Genomic DNA, 22,692 nt, shown 5'->3' with positions numbered 1-22,692 from the left:
TTAGTCTAAGCATCAACTTGGTTCTAGCTCTCACATGGTTGTTGATCCCAAATCACACTTAATTATTATTCCTTACCATTCTGTTTACACATGTATTTCAACATCTTGCTCAAATTTGGATCTTCCCTCCTCAATTATCTTCTCAAGAATCACTCTTTCTAGAATGTTACTGGTCATCAAATCCTGTTTCAAAAGTTGCGTTCTGCATATACGTCTCAAAAAATTGATTTTGCCACATCTTTAATTGATTTTAGCGAAACTCGTAGTGAGAACACATAAAAATGTACATTTTAATAAACCATAAAAATCATTGATTTACTCCATAAATTGGGCTCTAAACATATTTTCCCGTTTCTTTTTACTTGCAATATTTCCTTAAAACGGAAAGATCATAATACTTGCGACACAATGTGAGTTTAAAACTATTTTGTATACAATGACATTTATACTCTCACTTTTTTTCTTTTTGTAACTTCTACTCCGTAACAGCTCATCCATCAAATAAATTAACAAAGCTTTCCATTTATGGCCTCATATAAAAAGACTTGATTCCTTTTTCTTTTTCTTTTTCTTTCCCTTTTTCTTAAAGTGTGTGAAAAAAGTGTATCCCATATGTTACAACTATATAGAAACGGAGGTAATATCTGATCAGTCCCTTATTGACTGTCAATCAAAATTCACTTCAGTAAGAATTGTGTGTGACATGTGCACATAGATTAATAAATAGGATCAAATAACCATTGAAGCAATCTCAAATAGACACGCCAAAGAGGAATAACTGAATAAGGGACAATAAAAGAGTAAAGAGGGAATACGTAGTAATAGGTGCAACCATTGGGAGAAGCAAAAATACAACCTAAAGGCTAAAACATAGAACATTTATTCTAAAAAGTATCAAAGGTGCAGGTGTTAATCATTTGGTACAAATTCAATGTACCACAGAGGCAAAGGGAATGGGTTCATGAATTGCATATCTTACTGCTGCTCCAAATCTCCCCTTTCAATTATATAATCCATCAATAGTGAGCTACCCCAGCTAGGTGTCGACGAACACAACATAAATCCAAACTGTTTTGGTGAATCAATGGATTTTATGGAATCCGTAGAGAACAGTCTATTCACCATATAACCATCAACTTAAAAGACAACAAACATAGCACACCGATATACAACAAACATAGCACACCGATATACGTAGTCCGTGTACAAACTACAACACATAATACTCGTCCAAATAAGGTGTCTTTTAAGATTATGCACATATATTAAGGAGTTGTTAGTTACAAAGATGATGTTCAAGTTTTAAATAGTTATATTTCCTCGGTTCTATAAATATCACATCATGGTTGACTTTGACTCTTCCAACACATTGTTTTGACTCTTAATATCTCAATTCGTGTGTAATTAAAAATTATAAAAAACTGATATTTAGAACATATATATCGTTACGAATCTAACATGACCTCACATGACTACAATCTTCTTACATATAAATCACAAAAAATGGTCAAAGTTGTAGCTTGAATAGTGTAAAAACCCAAAATAGTGTGATATTTACGGAACGGAGGAAGAACCTTTTTTTTTTTGTGAGAGGTTGGGACAAAGTTACAACGAAGTCCTAAAAGATGCATTCAAGCATTTTCTAAATACAGGATGAAGTAAGGTAAAAAAGAAAAGCTACGGCAACAAAAATAAAAAGACAATTTTAATCCAACTGGGGTAATTAAGTAAGTTTATTGTATATACAGTAGTAGTACATCATCTGTTAATAATTTTAGGAGAGGTTTAGGACAAAGTTACAACGAAAATACATCATCATTCCTAATCAAGACACCACTTGTACATAAAACCTCCGTATCCTTTATGGTACACTAGTAGATAGGTCCAGTACCTAATCTAAAAACTCAAGTGTAGGTGAGTTGGTGACAGATTCCTCGTAGCTACCCCCATCATCCCACACAAATTTACAACTTTCAGCGACAACTTCAAGTTGAGACCAACGAAGACAGACAACTTTTTGGTATTAACAAAGTATTAACAAAGTACAGTTTTTTCTTTTGTATACCCAAAATAAAAAGCTTTCTTTGCTTTTGGATTTTCCGAAAAGGTACAATTCATTGAATTCATACTATTGTTTAATGGTCCGGCTAATGCAAAGCACTAATTAATCATGTAATTGCCAGCCAGAAGAACCTACTTAACTTGGAAATACTATGATTAGTAGCTTGACCGAAAACGGATGGTGCCGAAATAAATATTCAAGAGAGAGAAAAAGAACCTCCACGGTGCGCCTCCCATGGCCCATCTCAATCACAACCAAGCACACACACGGTATAATTCATTTTTCCTCAATCATCACTTCTGTTAGAGCGTCAGAAAGCAACCCTTTACTTGCTCCGCCAACCGCATTGCAATCATTTATGTATCAATCAGAATTCAGAAATCACCCTGCATCTGTGTAAAATAATTAGTTTGGTTAATAATATATATGACCCAAATCAACATGTCATCTATCAGAGTATCAGCAATTGATCACAAAGTGCAGATACACAAAATCTCTAGCCACTACAACCCAAAGTTACAGATTTTCTGAGCAAGCGAAAAACTGTACTCTGTATTTGATATTAATAATTAACAGGGGATTTTTCACTACTGGCTAACAGTAGGTATATCAAAATAACAGAGTATTGAAGATGGTGACATGGAAACAGATCTAGAAATCAATTTACAATTATACATACAGCTGACCCTGATGCTGTTTCATTTTCTCAGCCATGTTACAACTTGTGTCATTGGAACTTGGAAGTAACATCCAAATCATATACAAATAATGAGAAATCTCAAAGACCCAATTTAAAGGCCAAGACATGGTAGAAATCAATAGAATCCATAGCTGGAAGTTCGATCTATGTTCATAGATGCGGACTAGGAAGCAATGGTGGAAAGTAACACTCAAAATGGTATATTGTCTGAAAGAGAAAATCTACGGATAATCACCCCATAAACACATCATTACCGTTCTAGAAAATTTTCTCGTTAATTCTTGGTACCACTCGAATGATTGCTCAACTTTCTGAATCATGTACTGTAAACATATACAGATACATTATTCGGCAATAAATGCAGCATCATTACTTTCCCTTTTCCACTTTTAGAACTTGGCAATTTTGATGGATAAATCACCGGAAGTAGTTTAATATTACAAGTCCACTGCACACGGAACTCAATGTTAGCCCTAGAAGTTGCAGTATCGATAATGATTTTCTGTTTCTGGTTTTTAGAGAAATCAACCATGATTTTCTAACTACAACCGAGTAATTCAGAAGCACAAAATCCTGCAGCGGGGTTTTCTTAAACCAAAAATGTTTCTGACCTAGGAGATTCCATAACAAGCTTGGTTAACAAGATACGACAAGGTCAAAAAACATAGCCACTACTAGAATGTTTTCCACGGAAGATAAGTGGCCAATCTGAGGTTACTGTTAATTGAAAAATGTAAGACTCAGAGAGGTTCACAAAAAGAACTAACTCAATACCTATATGACGACAGGATCTTCATCCTGCTCCAGAGTACATCTCTAACTACTAACAGAAATGCTGGGTGCAAAACTGGATCAGCAGTAACATGCACGAGTTGAGCTATGTTGGTTCAACTATGAAATGCCAATATTTTCGATATGAACACAGCTATATCACTAGGATAGTGGGATAATTAACAGCAAGATAGAAGTAAGCATCTTAGCAGTTTGGACCGATCTTTGGCATAAAGGATGTTAACATCTTTCTTGACAAGTACACCAGAGAAGAACAAGGCCAGACTTAAAGTACTCTTTGCTGCTGGGGTTCAAGAGCCTGCTAACGAAAAACAAAAAAGGTGTCAACCAAGAGCCAGCTTATCAAACAATTAACTAGCTCCAAGCGATAATACATTTATACCTAAAAGGTAAAGGAAAAAAAGAAATATACCTTAACTTTTATCATGCTTTGATATGCCAAAAAGGACAATGGTTTTCTAGGAAAACATAAACAGATAGTCATCAGCTACAGGGAAATCTGAAAAAATGTAAGAAAATCTTAACAGCAAAAAGAATCAACATTGACAAATATCAACATCTACTCAATTGTGAAAAAAGAAAATTCAAAGATTGTGCATGAAATGGATTTCGTTAACATACAAAAAAGAAGCAGAACCATGAGATTTCAACTCTCTGAAAGTACTCAATACACTTGTATAAAAGTTCATGAAGAGTACAACAAGGCTGAAATCTATTACTTAAATCTCAATATATTCTACCCAAAAAAAAATCTCAATATACAACGTGAAAACTTGTAATCGGAGGTTCACCAACATACCTATATGAAGGCCATACAATCTGCATAGAAGGTTTTCCCTTCAATAATGGTTCTGCATGGAGGTTGTTTATCAGGCTATTTGACATGCAGAGCCTGGGAGACTTGCACCTTGTTCACTTTCCAGCAGCAGCAGCACAGTGTTCTGTCAAGTGATAGATATTTAGACAGCCCCCTTACACAGCAAATGACTCCCATAGTCCCATACCTGGGAAAGCAAAACAAGCTCAGATTACTAGAATTTGATAAACTATTACAAGGATACACAAAAGTTGAGCAAATCCCCTCAAAGGGCAGCAGTAAAGCGCAAGCAGATGGAAATCAGTCACAAACCTTATACAGTCATACCAATGGCAATCTTCCTCCATAGAATGATTATGAAATTGAACACAAAATCATTTCCTTTTACTGGATCTAAGAGATTACACATTCCTGTCCTTTTTCTTCCCTTGTTCAGCTTGTAGGCCTACCAACAAAACAGTAAAAAAAAAACACAAACTTGAAAACCCATCAGTAACTGACAGAATGACATCATCTTTCCTCGTAAAGAGGCAGATCACATAGAGGAATCTCCACTTCTTAAGAATTGAAGAAACAGAGTATAAGAAACACCGTACTGTATTTTAAATGCCCTTGTAAATATTATGGTATTAATAAGATTTTAGTTCATCCTTCAGATAGAAACTAGGTAAAGCATGTATACAGCTTATTGAGAGACTTTCACGAGTTTCAGCTAATCTTGCACTTTAAGCTACAAGATAAGCCATATTCACTAGATCAGACTCCCTAGCACGTTGTTTGAAGTTTTACTCATGTACTACCTCCGTTTCACAATGATCTTTACGCTTTCTGTTTTAGTCTGTTTCATAAAGTTCTTTACATTGTGCTTTCTACAATTTTTTGACATGAAAATTTAGTATCTTACCCCTCTTACCCACAACATTTACATCTTTCCACTCACTCTGTTTTACTTTCCTTAATTTTTTTTCTTACTCTACCCACCTTTTACACACCCTTTCTTATTTTATGCATATTTTATTATATTCACCCACCTTTTTACACACACACACACTTCTCCTTTGTCTAAATATTTGTGCAAATAGTAACCGTAAAGATCGATATGAAACGGAGATAGTATAAGAATGAATGCCTCGAAATACAAGACTTAAGGAAAGAAAAGGAAACTCATTCTTAATATACTTTCTCCATTCCTTAGTGTTCAACTCACTAATTGTACACTCTTGTTTTTAGGAAAATTTGAAAAAAGATAAGCGGGTGTAAGAAAAAAAAGTGTTGAGAGATGTAGTAAAAAAGTGGGTAGGTGTAAGAAAAAGGGGGATAAAGTAAGAGAAAGTGAGTGAAAAAATATTGTTGGGAAATGAGGGTAAGAAGTGTTCGCTTAAAGTAGAATAAAATAGACGTGAGTAGACCTTTATGAAATAACTCAAATTCGAAAGTGAGTAGAACATTAAGGAACGGAGGGAGTAGTCATCCTAATATCTTCATAAGTTATCTTGTAATGAGGACGATTGGTTTTTTAACACAGAAAAAAAGAGGATAACAAAAGAGATAGATGTTAATTAAAGGCTTTATAGCATCACTAGAAGACAACTGTACCTCTTTGTTGCTTGGTGGGTTTAGAAACGCCACCTGTAGATGATGGAGAATGAGGCCTTTTGTGGGCCTTGGCTCTGGCTGAAGTTTCGGATTTCTTAGAAGGTAAAAGGGATGAAGAAAGAAGGGCGTCCACGGCTTCTCGCTGTTGCTTTCTTTTGGAAATCATGTCCTTTGGTTTCTCAATCTCAGCAGAAAGCTTCCCGCCAGCATCCATGTCTTTACTTCGTACCTTGCAGCTAACATGTGACCTTAGACCAGCTTTATCTTCCTGGTTTTTATTCAGTGCAGGTTTTTCAACTCCTTTTGACTCCACTGTATCAGATATGTTCTTAAGGCCACTATTTTCACGCTCAAGCTGGTGTACATCACTAGTTTTTTTAACTGTTTTCCCACTCCTATGAGCATCCTCACTTGACCCTGGTGGATTTGAGATTTTCACAAGACCACCTTTTTCTTGTTCAGGTAGGTCGACACTCCTACTTTTACTTTTTTTCATTCTCTTATGATTATCTTCTGAAATTCTCTGCTGCTCAGCCTTCTTCTTACATTTCTCAGTAGTCTCAACTTTGCTTTTGGTAGTTTCCAAGCCTTCACTTGTAGAAGGTTTATTGTGTTCACGTCCATGCTTCATTTCCTTGTTCTTACTCTTCCATCTACACCCCTCACGATTACTTTCTATTGGCATCACATGATGACTTTTCTTTTTTTCTTCACTCAGCGTCCCACGATAATCATCAGAATATTTAGTGTCGGGGTTTTTACCCAATATGTTCTCACATATGGACTTGTAAGGCCTTCTCACAGAAATAACCAAATTCCGCTCCCTGGCATCCTTCAGAAGAGCAGCCCAATCACTATTTTTCTGCAATGTCCTCCCATTGCCCAAAATCCACAGAGAAAGCCTTGCCCTTGTGAGAGCAACATTCATTCGCCTTATATCAGCAACAAACCCAATACTGCTAGAGTTCATTTTGGGTGCTTTAGAATATGTATCTGAACATCTAACTGTTGAAAGAATTAGTATGTCAACCTCCCGACCTTGGAAGCCGTCTACAGTATTAAACTCCATTTCTGAAGAAATAGATGATCCAAATGCACGGGAAAATCTTGAGCGTAAGAGGGAAAGTTGGCTCTTGTATGGCGTAATAATTCCAATTCTTTCACCAACAAACTCAGAAGAATACCTGAACAAAGCATTAAAAAAATACATAACCAATTTCAACTAAGTGGATAGACCGATAGATATCCAAAATAAGAAGCTCCCTGATACCTTTCCTGAAGAAATTTCACTATTTCAATAGCAGCATCTGCCTCACCCTCATTATAGAGGGATGAGGACCCAGCATTTTTGCCATATAACTCCTGACCATCACTGACATCATAGAAGACATAAGGTCCAAGACCTGGAGTCTTATGAAAAGGTGCTGATTTACTTGATGACTGAACACCGTTCAGCAACTTGCCCTCATAAAAATGCAAGGATGGAAAACAACTTATCTCGGGATGCATCCGATACTGCAAACAAGTGACATAAATATCTATAAGCTACAACATTAGAAACTGAACAATTTAATGAAACCGTCTGAAGGGGGATTTAGATAACAATCTGCAAAAACGCTATGTACTCCTATCAGCAATGAAAGCACCAAAAGTATCATAAATTTAATAAGCAGTTGAGTTCAAGTTACTTGTTCAGTGAGCATGATGACTGGATAACCAGCTCTCTGTAGGCGCTCAAACATGCTGCATTCGTACAAATATCTGCTGGCAACCTTAGAAAGGACTGTTGCAGGAAGTTGCTTTGGATCACCAACCTTCAAGAAAAAATTTAGATGTTAACATCAGTTTCTAAATAAGCCAACAGATTCTTCTCCAAAACAAATAAGCCAACAGATTCTTTATTAATCACCATGATGCATTTTGTGCCACTTGATTTTAAAAGTTGAAGAGGTATAAGAGTGGCTGGTTCCAAAGCCTACAATAAAGAATTCCAAAGTTTAGCAGACATCAGAAAGAAATCAGGACGACCCAGGCAAACTTCAACAAACAACTACACCAAAAGCAGCATTACTTACCTGAGCAGCTTCATCAATGACAACAGCATCAAACAAGTTATGCTCAGACAGGCTTGCAATTTTACTATTAGACATGGGCTCAAAGCATGCCGAATATAGATCTCCACCGCAGCCACTCAAGGTTGTAACCACTATTTCAGCTTCCCTTAATATTGACCTCCTCAGTTTATTCCTTAACACTCTAATTTCTTCACTAGTCTTCTTTTCCCGTGCTTGTATTGCTGCAAGCCTCATATAGATCTCCTTTTTCTGATGATAAAGGCTTCTCAATCTAACCTCCAGCTCTGAATTAGATAATTTCTTTCCATTATCAAATTCAAGATGTTCATTATCGGGAGCACCATTTTTATCTGCACCTTCATCTTTCAAATTAGCACGTTTAGATTCGTAAAATTTAATTCGGTCTACTGTCTTTTCTAGACTATCACGTAGTGTTGTCGAAGATTCTACAGTCGAGTCATCTTTTCCATCTCCCACAGCCATCTTTTCTTCAGCGAGACGATGTTCTACTAGTGTGTCAATGAAAAAAGGTAATGAATTTGGATGTATTGTTTTTGCATTGCCAACACGTACAAGGTATGGTTTGTACATGTTTCCATCAATACCATATAGACCTTCACCAGCTAACCTTGAGACTAATTCATCAACTGCAGCATTTGATTGAGCACAAACAAGCACCCTCTTTCTCATAGAGGTCCTTGGCATTTTCATATCCTTCCCAGCATTATCATTCAGCTGCCTAGCCAAGGCAGCATCCTGCCATGCCCTCGCAACAGCAGCAGACTCGCTTATACTTTTCCTGAAATTGGTGAATGGAGTAGAATGGAGTTTCAAACTGCTACTCAATTGTTTTTCCGTGGTATTTGGCCGTAATGATACTGCAAGCAACGCACTGATAAGAGCCACAATAGTGCGTGTCTTCCCAGTACCTGTATATAAATATCATCACATAACAAGAAGTAAATCGTTAAAGTGCAAACTAATGTTAGATAGGAGAGCCACAAACCTGGAGGACCCTGAACAAGAGACAAATCGAAATCATTTCTAGAATCAGGGGTTTCTACAACTGCACTGATTGCTTGAATCTGACTCCCATTGAAGGTTGACTTAAGCACTTGCTGCATTGGTCGTGACAGCTTGCTCAAATCTACCTTTCTATTCTGACTAGAAGCATGTGAATGGTCAGCAGGATTCAATATAACTGGTACAGCAGGGATGACCTCAATTGAAGAAAGTGCTTGAAATTCTCGAAGTTGAGGTGTAATGCTCATAATACGACTCAAATACCATTTGCTTCTCTCAAGAAGCTGTTTTCTAGCCCGATTCAAACGTGAACATCCACTTACAAGATAAAATCTTATCAGAAGCATGTTTAGCCTTCTTTTGTTGTCTTTCTCACGTCTCTCCACCTGCAAAACATACCGAAGAAGAACTATATAAAGTAGAGGCAAGAATTGAGAGAAACTGAAACTGACAAAATGCAATTATTTAAGCATATATAGAGCATTTAGATTATTAGTCCATACCTTTCCTACCAAGTGAACGTTATGAGGAGAATTCTTTATGGGTTGTTTAGTGAGTAAAACTAAGTCATTCTCAAGACAACTGCTAGATACTGAAGAACCATGCTCGTCATGGACACATCGAACAAGATGGAAGTCATCAACTCGTTCAACTGAAACCACAGACAAACTGCCACAAGACATCTCCTCTAATAAAGACACATCTTGGAAAGAACTACGTAATTGGGCTTTAAACTCTTCCAAGACCAAGGGCTGGAAAATGTCCAGATACTGCTTAGGTGACTCAAAACTTACTGGAATCTCCTTTAAACCAAGAGGGGTCTTAATCTTCTCTTCTTGATCAGTAGCTATTCCGACGGCAGCAAAATAGTCCATCTCCAGTATTTCCCTAAACCATCCATCCATCATTGGAGGCTTCGATCGTCTGGCTGCTGCCTCCAGCTTCCGTAAGTATACAGATCTGCTATCAACAGGATCTGCAAGTTGAATGAGTTTCCGTTTAGGAAACGAGGAACTCTGTGTTTTCAGAGATGAATGATTACGTCCAGCAGACTTCAATGCAAATTCTAATGGATCTTCAGTATCACGCACGATTTTCTTTAAAATTGAGTCATTTGAACCAGAAACTATCTTTTTCTGGGCATTAACCAAGTGTTTGTTTTTGGCTGCTTCAGCAGGGGATGCTCTAGCAGTTGCTTTGTCAAGAGATAAGATGGGTTCATTTGCAATACTCTTTAAAATGTCCTTTTCTCTAATCTCCTTGTCATTTATTTTGGTTAGAGATGTTGGTGTCAAGGCATGTTTTGTCACAACAGATTTCTGAGACATTGAAGCAAGAGCAGCATCTTTTATGGAAACTCTTTTCCCAAAAGCATCTGACAAATTCTGTGTAGTGCTAGATTCAGAAGTCTTCTTTCGAATGTTGGATTGCAAAACAGGCTTATCGGCAGAAGGAGCCAAAACATCTTCCTTACTTGGTTCTATAAAATCACGAACTGAAACAGGAGATTCAACATCTTCTGTCTCTTCATCTGACAAAAGAATTACAGGGTCGTAATTTCCCTTGCTTCTATTGTCCACAGTGTCCAAAATTTGCACAGAGGACTCAATATCGATAGGCGAGCTCTTCTTCCCAGCTTCCAATCCATCTGATGGTGGTTTTGACTTCCGATTAGATTTATCAATATATGAAACTCTATCTGACAATGAAGCAGAAAGAAGTGATACTTGCTCCCGCAACGAAGCCATTGGAACCGCATCTGCTCAACAAAGCATTTGACATAGGCCAGCAAGGAAACAAAGTGAATAGTATCAGTTAACATAATTGCGAAGTCGTAAAAGAAAGGCCAAAAAGAATTAATAACTTACCTGATGCAATTAACTTTTCAATAGATGTGACAATCGCCCCAGATCTTTCATTGCATGAACCCTTCAGCAAAGCAAGCAAAGAACTCACTGACTGCTTCCAGTATCGAACCACCACTTCCAGTGCAGACTTTCCCCAATCTACAAGATCATGGAGCCAGCTAAAGTCGGAAAAGCCATTCATCTTCCTCGAATATTTCCAAAGAGACCCATCAGATGATTGTATAAATTCGCCAAACAAAATGGGCAGGATTTCAAGCAAACGGACACAAGACATCTGCAGAAAGAAGTAACAAAACTGAGCACATTAGTCTAACCATAACAGACAAGATTTGTATTGAGGACGCAAACAATTAAGGAAGCTCAGAACATGGAATTTAGAGATTGATGATTAAGGCAAAATCTAATATAATTTTGAGCTTTGGAGCATTATCAACTAAACCATATCTCACTAAAATGTTCTATACAGTTTCACTCATATACATAGATGCCTCATCCTCATACATCATGTGAAAAGGTACGTCTTAATGTAAGAAAATTAGAACAAAAGCACACATGCACGATTTTAACACATAACACACTAATTCCTTTGCTGCTACTGAATTTTCTCATGCATCTCCAAAAAGACAAAGGGATGGGAATAAAATAGAGAAAGAAATTGATGATTTGGTTCAACATTTAACTGTTCACTTCCCATGTACCCTTGACTGTAAAATCCTGGCCCAGATTCCAGAACTGTGCATACACCTGATTCTGTTCCCCACCCTCCTATCAAAGAATCCTGCCATCATTGAGGTGAAGGTGATGTGGACCATGGAGGAACTGTGGAACTCTCTTTCACCTCCACCCAACACCATATCAAGATTATGTAAAAAGAAAAATGGAAGGAGAGGAGAGGAAAGGTGAAAGGAAGAAAAGAATGGCGGAACTTGGAAGCTGCAGAATGTGGATATGAATCATCCCGAGAGACACCCACATCAACATCTAATCAGCGAATCCTGACATATATCAGTATTGTACAGACTGAACTTGGTCTGAGGTCATGAAAGGCTCCCCATGGCTACCCTAGGAAACATAAGTCAGGACAATCATTTAGGAAACAACCTGTAGATGAAGTTCAAACTTCACAACAGCTAAGTTAATAATCTGCTGACTGCTGAGCTCAGGTCAGAACCCAATGAAATTTCACCATATCAGAATGAACAGGAAAAAAAAAAAGCTGATCTTGAAAAAAGTTTAAAGCTCTGCAGAAGTTTGCAAAAGTTGCAGGCATCCATCTCACCTATGGAAAAATAAACACTGCCTAGTATAGTAGTATCCTTTGTATCCAATACCTTCCAGAGATCAAGAAAATTTACACACTTACGATACGAAAGAAGTGATGTGAAGTAAAACAAGATATCTTGTCTCGCATCACATGTAGTCGATTTAAAGACCAGAATGGACCTTACCATCCTCCCTTGATTCCATTCTTTCTCTTATCTAAGAGGGTTCAAGGAAGGTTAATATGCAGGAAGATTGAGCCTAGTTAGCTAGTTGCTACTGAGTGCATATTCTTCCACGTTCATGGAGGCAAAAAAAATCATGCACTGTGTACACAGCCCACATTGGTCATATGAATACTGGTAAGAACACTCTTTCATTCTTTTAACAGTAATTATGCCACAAGTCCACAAAATAAATAAATAAATCCAACAAAACCCCAACAGCATTATAGATAATACAGCGAAATAATAAAAAAGGAAATCAGCAATAATTAAACAACAAGTGAAGTTTGTGTAGTATGAGGTATGTCGAACTGGTAGTCAGTGAAACATGGTTATACTGTTGCTATTCTACAGTAGATATAACAGAAAAATCTGACTTGTCAAAAGAGTCAACATAGACAGAACTTTTTTAAGTTTCTGAGAGGTTACACTCTATGTATCCATGTCCATATGATATAAGGAATGTTTCGAAAGTTTTCAACAGCGGCAAGAGCCATGGTGGAACCATAATTTTTTGTATTAGGGGGCCAAGGAATTTTTTTTTTATATCAACTTTCTAAAAAATATAAAACATACTTTTAAATAAATATTTATTTTACAACGACATACTCCAAAAAAGATCGCATTGTTTGATGGAAAACTGAGTTAACAACTGCTTCTTCCAACTAAGACAATGTGAGGGAAAAAGAGGATTGAACGGGAATTGAACCCCTGACCCCTTACAGTTGATGGAGGAAGCTTTTGCACACCTAAAACTTATCAGCCAAGCTAGATTTTATATCTATCGAAAGCATGTAATTAAAAGGTTTTAAGTTTTTAACCAATATTTGGGTTGGTTGGGGAGGCCATGGCCCCCACCAGCCACCCCCCCCCCCCCCCCCCCCCTCCCTCCCCTATCTCCAACCCTGGGTAAGAGAAGACAATCAGAGAACTGTCAAAACTCATAGGGTGTGAAGTAGCTGATTATATAAGTGGTTATGCTTCTTTCTTACTGTGTAATAGTAGACAGTTATTATGACCCAAATCAGGGGTCAACAAGAAACAACCTTTCTTATAACAAAAGACCACATTTATATTTTACGCTGTCCCATAAGAATAGGTCACTTTCTAATATTTAACGTTTAACTTAGAATTTTACATACTTAATGTTAACTTAAACAAAAAAGGTCAAGGAAAAAGTATGTGTATATTGATATGATGATGTTAAAACTTAAATAACAATAGGATAGTTGTGGTAATTTAACTAAATCTCTCTTAAAGGACCTCCAATTACATGCGGCATGTCATTTAAGGACAAGGGTAGTAATCAGCTAGAGATTTAAGTGTCGGGCGTTCCAAAAATGCATGTCCAACGAACAGGGTATGATAAAATGCAACCTGCCATATTCAGAACATAGCCTATGCTGTCTATTGTTCAACATTAAGAAGTTCTACACAACTCTGTATTATATAGTACCAAAACAGACATCCAGAGGCATAATCATACACAAAAAGAAGGGAAAGAGTTAGTCGAGATTACATAATCGGATATTCCTTTCAACGAATGGCATAACCATCTAAAAAACTTAGTAAATAAAGTGGGGTTGCAAAAACCATTGGAATCGATTACGCACCTGTGAAATTCTGAAATCCATGAAAGTCATTCCTTTATGCAAACATTTCTTCACAGGAGCCCATGCAACTTCAGCAAGCTCAGAGCTGAAACTCTCCCAAAGTTTCTTCTCAATCTTGAAGAACTGTTTTCTGTCATTCACTTGCAAACAGTTCAGGGTTGTCTGCTGCAAGAACCCACCTTGGGATGCAAACTTAAGACTCATCTCATCCGATGAAGTTCCCACTGGATGAGCAGGAGTTGAAAATCCTTCTTTAAAAATTTTGCACAGGAGAAAAAAGAAGTGATGAAGACTCTGGAAATTGACAAGAACGGAATCCAACTGTACCTGAAATAGTCGAAGAAAGGACTTCCAGTTTAAGGAAATGGCTGTAGTCATAAATTTAAATCTCAGCTGCTGAAAGCTCCCCAGTTCATGATAAAATAGAACAGTTGAAAAATGTACATCTACAATGGTAGTTATGTGAGACCTTTGGTGAAGTTTTCTAAGGCACATCACTAGATTAGCATCCATAAGATCATAACTGGTAGTTAAATAACTAAATAACAGAATATAGCATGGCATGAACTTAGAGAAGAATGACCTGAATTCGAATAGAAAGAACTTATAGCAAACCAAACAAAGTCAAAATTTTACCAGCTTCAAAGCATGCTTCAAGCCTTGAAAAAGTGCAGTCAATGAAGATCCTGAACTACAGAGGAACTGTAAACCAGAAGCTAGGCCCCGCGTATTTGAGACATACTCCAAAATACGCCTTCCAACTTGCCTGACATTCTACATCAAGAAGTGAGCTCTTCAAAAATCAGAGAATTCAAAAGAATGTATAGTATGTACACAAGTCTATGTTAACATCATAGATATTGAAACAGAAAAAGGAAAAAATATAGTATTAGACACTACGCAGATAGCCAATTAATATATTTCTAATTTTGGGGGCACACTTTGACCTCTTTTCACAATGCACGTCCATGTGTTGTACTGTGCGAAACATAATACTCCCTCCAGGTTTTTATTTTTATTTTTTCTGCACCCAATACTGTAGACTCTTGTTTCTAGAAGAGGTGAGCGAGAGTAAGAAAGAGTAAAAGTGGTAGTAAAATTGTGGGCGGGTGTAAAAAAGGTGGGTAAAAGTAGGAGAGAGATAGTGAAAAGGTGTACGGGGTAATTATTGTGGGATAAAGGGGTAAGATAGTAAAAAAAAATATGTTTGTAAAAAACCGAGGACAAAAGAAAAACACCCCTTTTTAGAAGTGAGTACAAAAAAAAATACGAAGGGAGTACAAGAGTTAAATAAAGCGATTGTGAATAAGGAGATTTAGGCAATTTTAGGGTGTGTTCTCTTTGCCGAATGAAACCTGATCTTATCCAAACTTATTGGAATTGATTAAACCTGATTGAACACACCAATGGGGGCTTCAAATAGGGGCTCAAAAGGAGAAAAAGTGTTGCGAATCTGAATACTCCATGAGTGATAACGGAAGGAAACAACAATAAGAGAAAAGAAATATCACTCCTTCAGTCCTTCCCTCCCATAACTCCCACTTTAGTTTGAGCCAGTACAAAGGAAAGTTTGTTTAAAAAAAAATTGAAAAACATTCCTTCATTAATAAATGAAAAATTACTTTTAAGAGTCTCAGCATTGGATGTTTGAGTTTCACAAGGGTCTCAGCATTGGATGTTTGAGTTTCACAAGGGGTTTCAAAAATAAGTACTCACAATTGTAGGAAAAGAAGCAATTATGAAAGGTTTTTGAGCCCCAAATGAAGGCTCACCAATGGTGATGCTCTAATAGAGGTGTGTATGTGTGGTGGGGGTTTCTGTATTAGGTCAGTAAAAAAATGCAACAAATTCTTATCAGGCAGTTCCCCATAAATTTCTACAATGAATGCAATTAATTCAACAATGGAAGTTTCGAGAAGTACATCATTAGGGTCTGAAAGCAAAAGAATCAGGCTTTCACCCATCTGTGGCTCCCAAGTCCACTGCTTTCGTAGCTCTCTTTGCTCCAATTGAATTATGAATTGTGCAGCTAACCTACATGAATAAATTGCATAAGAGGCCAGTCAAAAAAAATTCCACAGGTAAGTTCAACATGAAAACTCTAATAGCACCAACCTCCGAAAGGTTCTTATCAAAGGGATACACATAGTTGACACTCTTACTGAATTTTTTGATGTCTTCCCATCTCCACTATCATCAGAGCCAGTAGGGGATTTCCAGCCCAAAAAAGCTGCAACTTCAACAGCCCCTGATGAAAGCCAAGTTTTAACAGGAAGTGATAGCTCAGAGCTATTTTCAGGCTCCACCATGGAAAAACGAGATAAAGCCCACAGGACAGCTTTGGCAATTGATATTGGTAGAATAGAAGGTTCAATGTCAGCCAAAACATCAAACCACAACATAGGAACACACATCCATTCAGTGTATTCCTGACAGACAATATTGCTCTGAAAAGTAAATTCATTCCAGCAACAAACATGTTTCTTGTCATCCGGTACAGCGCATGAAGTGACATCATCACTTTCTTCACTCAGTTCAAAAAAATTGCTACAATCTGATGGAGTTTCGCAGTGCATTAAGGAAGACAGCAATGCAGTACCATCGGATACAATAATCGTTTGAATAAGATCAATGGCAGGTTGCCGCAGAGAAGTATGGAGTGTCGAATCTTTCAAAGAAGACACGAGAGGAGGGCCCCTGCAGAGAAATAGCACCAAAATTACTATTGATGATGTTCAGAGGAAAGAAAAAAGAACATATCCAATCAGGGCGACCACCTTAACAACCATATACATGTAGTATTGCAAGATGAACAACCACCATTGAAATATAGAAACGACAATGGTATACGCAATGATAGTCAAAGGTCTATTTTATATTTGATGCACAAGAAAATCATGCACAGCCAAAAATATAAACTGCGTGGAGAATCTTAATTTTGCATATTTTCTACATCATAGAAAATAAATTATGCAGAGAATATATGCTCCCTACCACATGTGCGCACACTCAGAGGGTGGGCTAGGCGGATTCATTTTGTAACCACGAAGGATAATAAGAAAAGCAATCTGCGGTGGACATAGCAAACAGACATATGTTACATATCTAGCCAGACAGAAATTAAAGGGCCAATATATTCAACCTATACAGGATAATAACGCAAGCGTGATGATTGGGTTTTGGGGGGAAAACCTGGCAAGCCTTTTTCCTCATCAGCATGCTAAAGTTACTACTCCTTGTTACTTGATGCAAGAGAAAATATAAAAAATGTCTGCGTTGCTTTTCGAATTCTCCATCGTGCAAAGCTTCCAGAGACTGCATAGAGACAACCCCCATAGATTACAGCTACCAGAAAATAAAGGAGATACTGTGATAGCTATGGTGAAAGTGATATATAATCAGTTACATGCCTGCAGAAATGGTTGGAAAAGATCAAATATTTCTTTATGAGTTTTCTCATTTCGAGTATGAAAACATTGGCTAAGTAGTGAGTCGCGCATAACACTTGGAGGTAATGAAGTTCTCAACCAAAGCTTACAGCCTTGAAATAATTTAGGAAAAATCACAAACTGGTTAATCCATCACCAATAAAAACAAAAGGGGGAAATATCAACAACAAAAATCAGCTAAAACGTACCCAAAATCTCAAAGAGCAACCTCATGCAATTGACTGCATGAGAAAACTCAGGAGAATCATCACTGATGTGATCCAGCACAAAATTGAGAAATACAGGATGTGGTTCCAATATTCCGTCTTCTAGTGCAGGAGGTTCCAAAAAGGAAAGCCTTCAAAAAAACAATATGAGGACATAATTAACTAATGAGTACAAAAAGTGGAGTCCAAAGCTTTAAATAAAACCATTAGTCCAAAACCACATTGATTACATCCTTAGATTATTATTATGAATTCATCATTACAATGATAGAAAGCTAAATGGGTTACATACAATGCTTTGAGTCCCAACCATACAGTAATATGATCTATCTGCACTCTTGGCCTTGAATTTTCAGAAGTTGGTTGCATCACATCACCAGTCAGAAAGCCAATGCATCTCTTAAGGAAAGGCTGAAGAGGTTCCAACTCTGCCGCAGACCTAATAATAGAAGATATTGATGTAATTTTCCATTATAGAGAATGGACTCGATCGCCATGCAACTTATCACCAATGAGAAACTGTATCTTACAGAATATATTTAGGAGATATACTAAACAATCATCAATTTGCAGCTCCTAGGAGCCCTACCTATCAATATAGCATATATCTAGTGGACTACAGAGACAATGCAGATAAAACAACAGTGTGTTTACCATACAGAAACAACAGTGTGCCTACCATACATGCACTCACTTCTTAAAAGCACCAGGAATTTGAACAGAAACAAGAATTAGCAGTTTATCTTAATAAGGATGAGGCTCCGAATCCTATAACTTAATTTCGAATTACATTTTTACCATAAAGATATCAATCCACATGGAAACACACATCAGAAGCTTAGCCAACGAGATTGCCACCAGTGATCTTCATCTCTAATAATATTTTGTAAATATAAAATAAATGACTTTGGCCACGCTAGACTGTAATGATTTGACAGGAACATTGGACATGCCTACTGTATTCAGTCATTTACAGTTTTACACAACAACAGCAACACGAATATCAAATTACTTATGGAGAAGTACTACAATTTAGTTCTCATCCCAAGTCCTAGACATGCTTCAATCCAGATCTAAGACTCCTCAAAATAAGCATCAAAAGACACTTCTCACGGCAGTAATTTTGTTAAAAAAAAGAAGAAAAAAGGGCCAAGATCCAAATTAATTCTCTTGGTTGTAACGGGTGCCTCACATTTCATGTTACATGGGTATAGCAACATGTAGTACTACGTCGCCTGTGGCATTTGTCACGAGATTTTAAGTTTCAACCAAAAATACATAAAATGATAGAAACCAGAGCAATACAAAGGATGAAAAGTTGCAATCAGAAACGTAACATATTTATCAGAAAATATGACATATTTATCAGAAAATATGACATATTTATCAGAAAATATGACATATTTAGCAATATTACTCCAGAGGTCAACAGTTAGCTTGGGGTACCACGTTTAGCAAATCGCACAAAGCAATTCCCCTAGAAGGATTCAACTACTACCAAAACATAAAAAGATTCAAAATGACAGGATTCAATACCTCAGCTTTCCCAAATTACCAGCTAACCGATGGCCAATAGATCGTGATTTTCTGCTTTTGAAAAAAAGCAACGCGTAGACACCCTAATGACAGCCAGAAGTATATTCATAATCAATAGAATCACATTGCCACTTCAAAAATTTATGCACACCAGACAAAATATCAGACTTAAAACTAAGAATACCGGAAAGTGTTGTTGCTTAGCTAGTGCTAATTCATGAGCATCATCAACTGCCTCAATCAATTTTTGGAATTCGTTGACAATGAAGTCATTATCCAACAATGTAGGAAAGGTTAAGACCTGCAAATGAAGTAAAGATGGCGACATCATCACAAAGCATAAAGAAAGAGCTTCCATAAATTGTCAAAAAAACCTTTCCCAACCAAGACACAATCCTACTTAAAAAAATAATGGGAAATAATTTCTTGAAAAATAAAGTAAGAGTTACTAGAGAATTATATTTGCATAGGACGGCAATATAAACAAAAATAATTATACAAGGTTATCAGGTCAAGACAAGGGATAACAAAAAATCATATTCAAACAGGATCTAACCACAAAATTAAGGTACAATGTTCCTTGTTGTATTCATGCACTCAGATAGACAAGCACGCATGTCTACAATAACCATGAGAACAGACAGGCAAAGGCATGCAAGCAAACCCATAAGAGTTGTTTTCATGAGGGGAAATTTTCTAAGTGGACGTTACAGAAACACAATTCTCAACCTAGAGCTGGAAAAGAGGACATAATAAACAAGTGTGCCAGTGTTCACATATAAAAGCTATAGAATGGATGGAATAGAAAATAAATGAACTAGAGAAATTGTTCCTCTATTGGAACCAGATATAGAATACAGATACAAAATATAAAATACTGTACCTTAAGTTTAAGATCCTCTAAATAAACCAAAATCCACATTTCAATGTCTTCTATGCATAATGATCAATCCAGAAAAACCAACGCAGCATACCTCAAACATTAGACTAACGATCTCAGCATTGTCAAGATTATGATACCCTCCATTTGCAAGTCTTGAGTTAGCTTCTTTTAGGTGTTCAGAGACTCTTTCTTCATCAAGGGACTGTAATGTATTAAGTAGGGGGGAAATAAAACTTGACTCATATTCAGCTTTGTACATCTCTTGGGCCTGGTGGTGCCGAGAAATGCACTCCGTACACTTCCTCATATCTCGAGATATTTTTTTCCATAAAATTTTAAGAAGTGAATCATCGCTCTCAACCTTGTAGTAATTAAAAAATGTCTCTAGGAAAGGACTCATTATATCCCAAAACCCACACCAAGGATGACTCTCTCCGGAAAGAAGAATCAAGAAATTGTATGCATCTGTAAACCTGAATCAGACATACAACCAAAATTTTAGAAGAGATAAGAGCAAGAAGACGCCAGTGCCATGCAAAAAAAAATTATGGAACATGGAATAGCAAACTCAGTGGACAACCTTATGTATAATGAGAATTTTTTTACTAATGAGATAAGAAAAAATCCTTGAAATTTTTGTAATGAGCATTTTTAAGAAAATTCTTCAGTATCTTTTTGTCCAAACTTCACAGTGCATATTATATGACTTGACCTTTCACATTTGAGGGGTTTGTTAAATCCGGAGAAAAACAGCCTCATAACATCAAATTTATGCCACACGAAAAGCATAAACAATATGAAGAAACTAACACAAACACAAAACTGAAAAGCAATCCTACCTCAACAGTGTTTCAGCTGTCACCTTTTCAGCTATTACCTTATCAATACTTCAAAAGTGAGTAACCTAGAGAAACCAAGCTTATCAAAATTATCACAATTTCAATCTTTCCTTCTGTTAATCAGATTCCGATGCCTAAAGTAACTAAGAGCTGAATCAATCAATGTCAGTCTAAATACAACTATCCCTCTATTAATACCATAGTCTCTTTTACACAAATTAGTTTTCTTAACCTTCATTATTCACCAGTTTTATGCATTCGCAATATTCGGCAATCATACATACATAAGATTAAACTCAACACACACATAATAGATAGTTTAGTCTATTGAATCCTTGAAGATGTGAAATTCATGAAACATTGTCACAAGCCCTCGTAATTTCAAAGGTAAAATTCATGCCATTTCACTAAAATCGCCTGTCATAATAGATGTTTTCTTCAATTTTAAGAAGCTGCACATTAGAAAATCCAATCATAAATCGTTTCTACTACAAGAAACACTGACAACTTTGTCCGAACATCTTATATGGAACTATTATTTCCCGAAGAGGGAATTCATACCTAACTAGAAATCAGGACAAAAACGAAATTAATCACTTAATATAAAGTGTCGACTATTAAGAATTAATAAGCAAATCAACTGGCATTCATAATCATCAAAATTAGACACAAAAAAAATATCAACAAAACGAACCAAGTCTCTTTAGCTTGTTGAATTCGATTAAGCCGTGAAGAATCATCACAATGATTGTGATCATCTTCTTCTTGCTCTTGTTCTTGTTCAATAGCTCTCCATTGATCGAGAAGTTCGTTTCTGGCAATCGCTCGTCTCTCCATTAATTCGGGCTTTGCAACTCTGCAGCGGATGAAATGACGCGGCGGTGGATTAGAAGAGAGAGAATGGCAGTGACGATTGTTCTAGGTTTCCGACGCCGGCGATGGGAGGAGAGAGAAAGGTTTTCAACGCCGGCGATAGGAGAGAAAGCGCGGGGAATGGGGATTTGGGGGACAAGCGAGAGAGGGAAGTAAGGAGTTTGATTTTTCCCCAGATATTTTGTTTGCCACTTACAAAAACGATAGGCTTGCCTGCGTAGCAGTTCAAGCTCAACCTATTCGGTTTATTTCCCTCTAAGAAATATATATATAACTACTCCGTTATAAGTACATTGCATTAATTCAATCAAAAAAAAAAAAAAGAGTACATTGCATTCATCCTACAAAGTTGCAAATTCTGACTCCGTCCTAAGAGTATATCAGCGGACGATTACTGCGTGGTGTGAGGTGAGAGAAAGACAAAAGAAATTATAAACAATAAAGAGAGATGCGTTGGTGACTAGGTCGTGCTCACGACCCAAGCAAACTTCTTATTGGCATGCAACATGAGCCTGCCACGTGTAAATTATGTTGGAGCAAAAACCAAAAAGTTCTGCCACGTGTAACATTTGGTTCCTCAAACCAAAAACAACGGTCGTGATGGATGAAAATCAATGGCTTTGATTTTATGCAAATTATTAACATTAGAATGTATAAAAGGCATTGTTGGTCATAGGATTTGGTCATGGTTGAGTTGGAAGAGTAGAAAATAGTTATTTATTTGATGATCAAAATATTTACGTCATCCATAGCTATGTTATAAAGATGGTTTAACGGTTTTATTTCGGCACACAGTGTATAGTTACATAAAAAGGTGCTTTGACTAAACAAGTAAAATTTGCCACGAACAGGTTCAATTGTTCAAATGTGGTTTAC

At 36.9% G+C, this 22,692-nt stretch overlaps 1 protein-coding gene across 5 annotated transcripts; it reads right to left on the bottom strand.

Moving 5' to 3' along the window:
* Nucleotides 1-1,720: 1,720 nt before the first annotated feature.
* Nucleotides 1,721-22,058, bottom strand: LOC110785593 (uncharacterized). 5 transcript variants are annotated; one of them, XM_021990063.2, is made up of 27 exons: nucleotides 21,638-22,058; nucleotides 20,196-20,577; nucleotides 19,406-19,522; nucleotides 19,222-19,304; nucleotides 17,978-18,124; nucleotides 17,668-17,816; nucleotides 17,441-17,571; nucleotides 17,223-17,345; nucleotides 17,025-17,098; nucleotides 16,146-16,727; nucleotides 15,953-16,064; nucleotides 14,667-14,804; nucleotides 14,031-14,357; nucleotides 10,934-11,207; nucleotides 9,569-10,824; nucleotides 9,049-9,451; nucleotides 8,043-8,971; nucleotides 7,877-7,942; nucleotides 7,656-7,781; nucleotides 7,238-7,482; nucleotides 5,968-7,151; nucleotides 4,684-4,816; nucleotides 4,354-4,558; nucleotides 3,967-4,012; nucleotides 3,537-3,852; nucleotides 3,017-3,210; nucleotides 1,721-2,454 (listed from the first exon to the last, which is right to left on the bottom strand). In XM_021990063.2, the coding sequence occupies exons 1-22, from the start codon at nucleotides 21,778-21,780 to the stop codon at nucleotides 4,773-4,775; spliced, it is 7,035 nt and encodes a 2,344-aa protein (XP_021845755.1). In that variant the 5' UTR covers nucleotides 21,781-22,058; the 3' UTR covers nucleotides 1,721-2,454; nucleotides 3,017-3,210; nucleotides 3,537-3,852; nucleotides 3,967-4,012; nucleotides 4,354-4,558; nucleotides 4,684-4,772. The 5 variants fall into 5 exon arrangements, with proteins under 5 accessions (XP_021845755.1, XP_021845758.1, XP_021845757.1 ...); XM_021990066.2 differs by lacking the exon at nucleotides 3,017-3,210 and having other exon boundaries at nucleotides 3,537-3,855; nucleotides 3,967-4,053; XM_021990065.2 differs by lacking the exon at nucleotides 3,017-3,210 and having other exon boundaries at nucleotides 3,967-4,053.
* Between the last annotated feature and the right edge of the window lie 634 nt (nucleotides 22,059-22,692).

Source organism: Spinacia oleracea, chromosome 1 (genome assembly GCF_020520425.1).
Source record: "Spinacia oleracea cultivar Varoflay chromosome 1, BTI_SOV_V1, whole genome shotgun sequence".
In the NCBI taxonomy this organism is placed as follows: Eukaryota; Viridiplantae; Streptophyta; class Magnoliopsida; order Caryophyllales; family Amaranthaceae; genus Spinacia; species Spinacia oleracea.
Note: the sequence above shows the minus strand (reverse complement) of the source record. Positions and strands in the feature narration are given on the sequence as shown.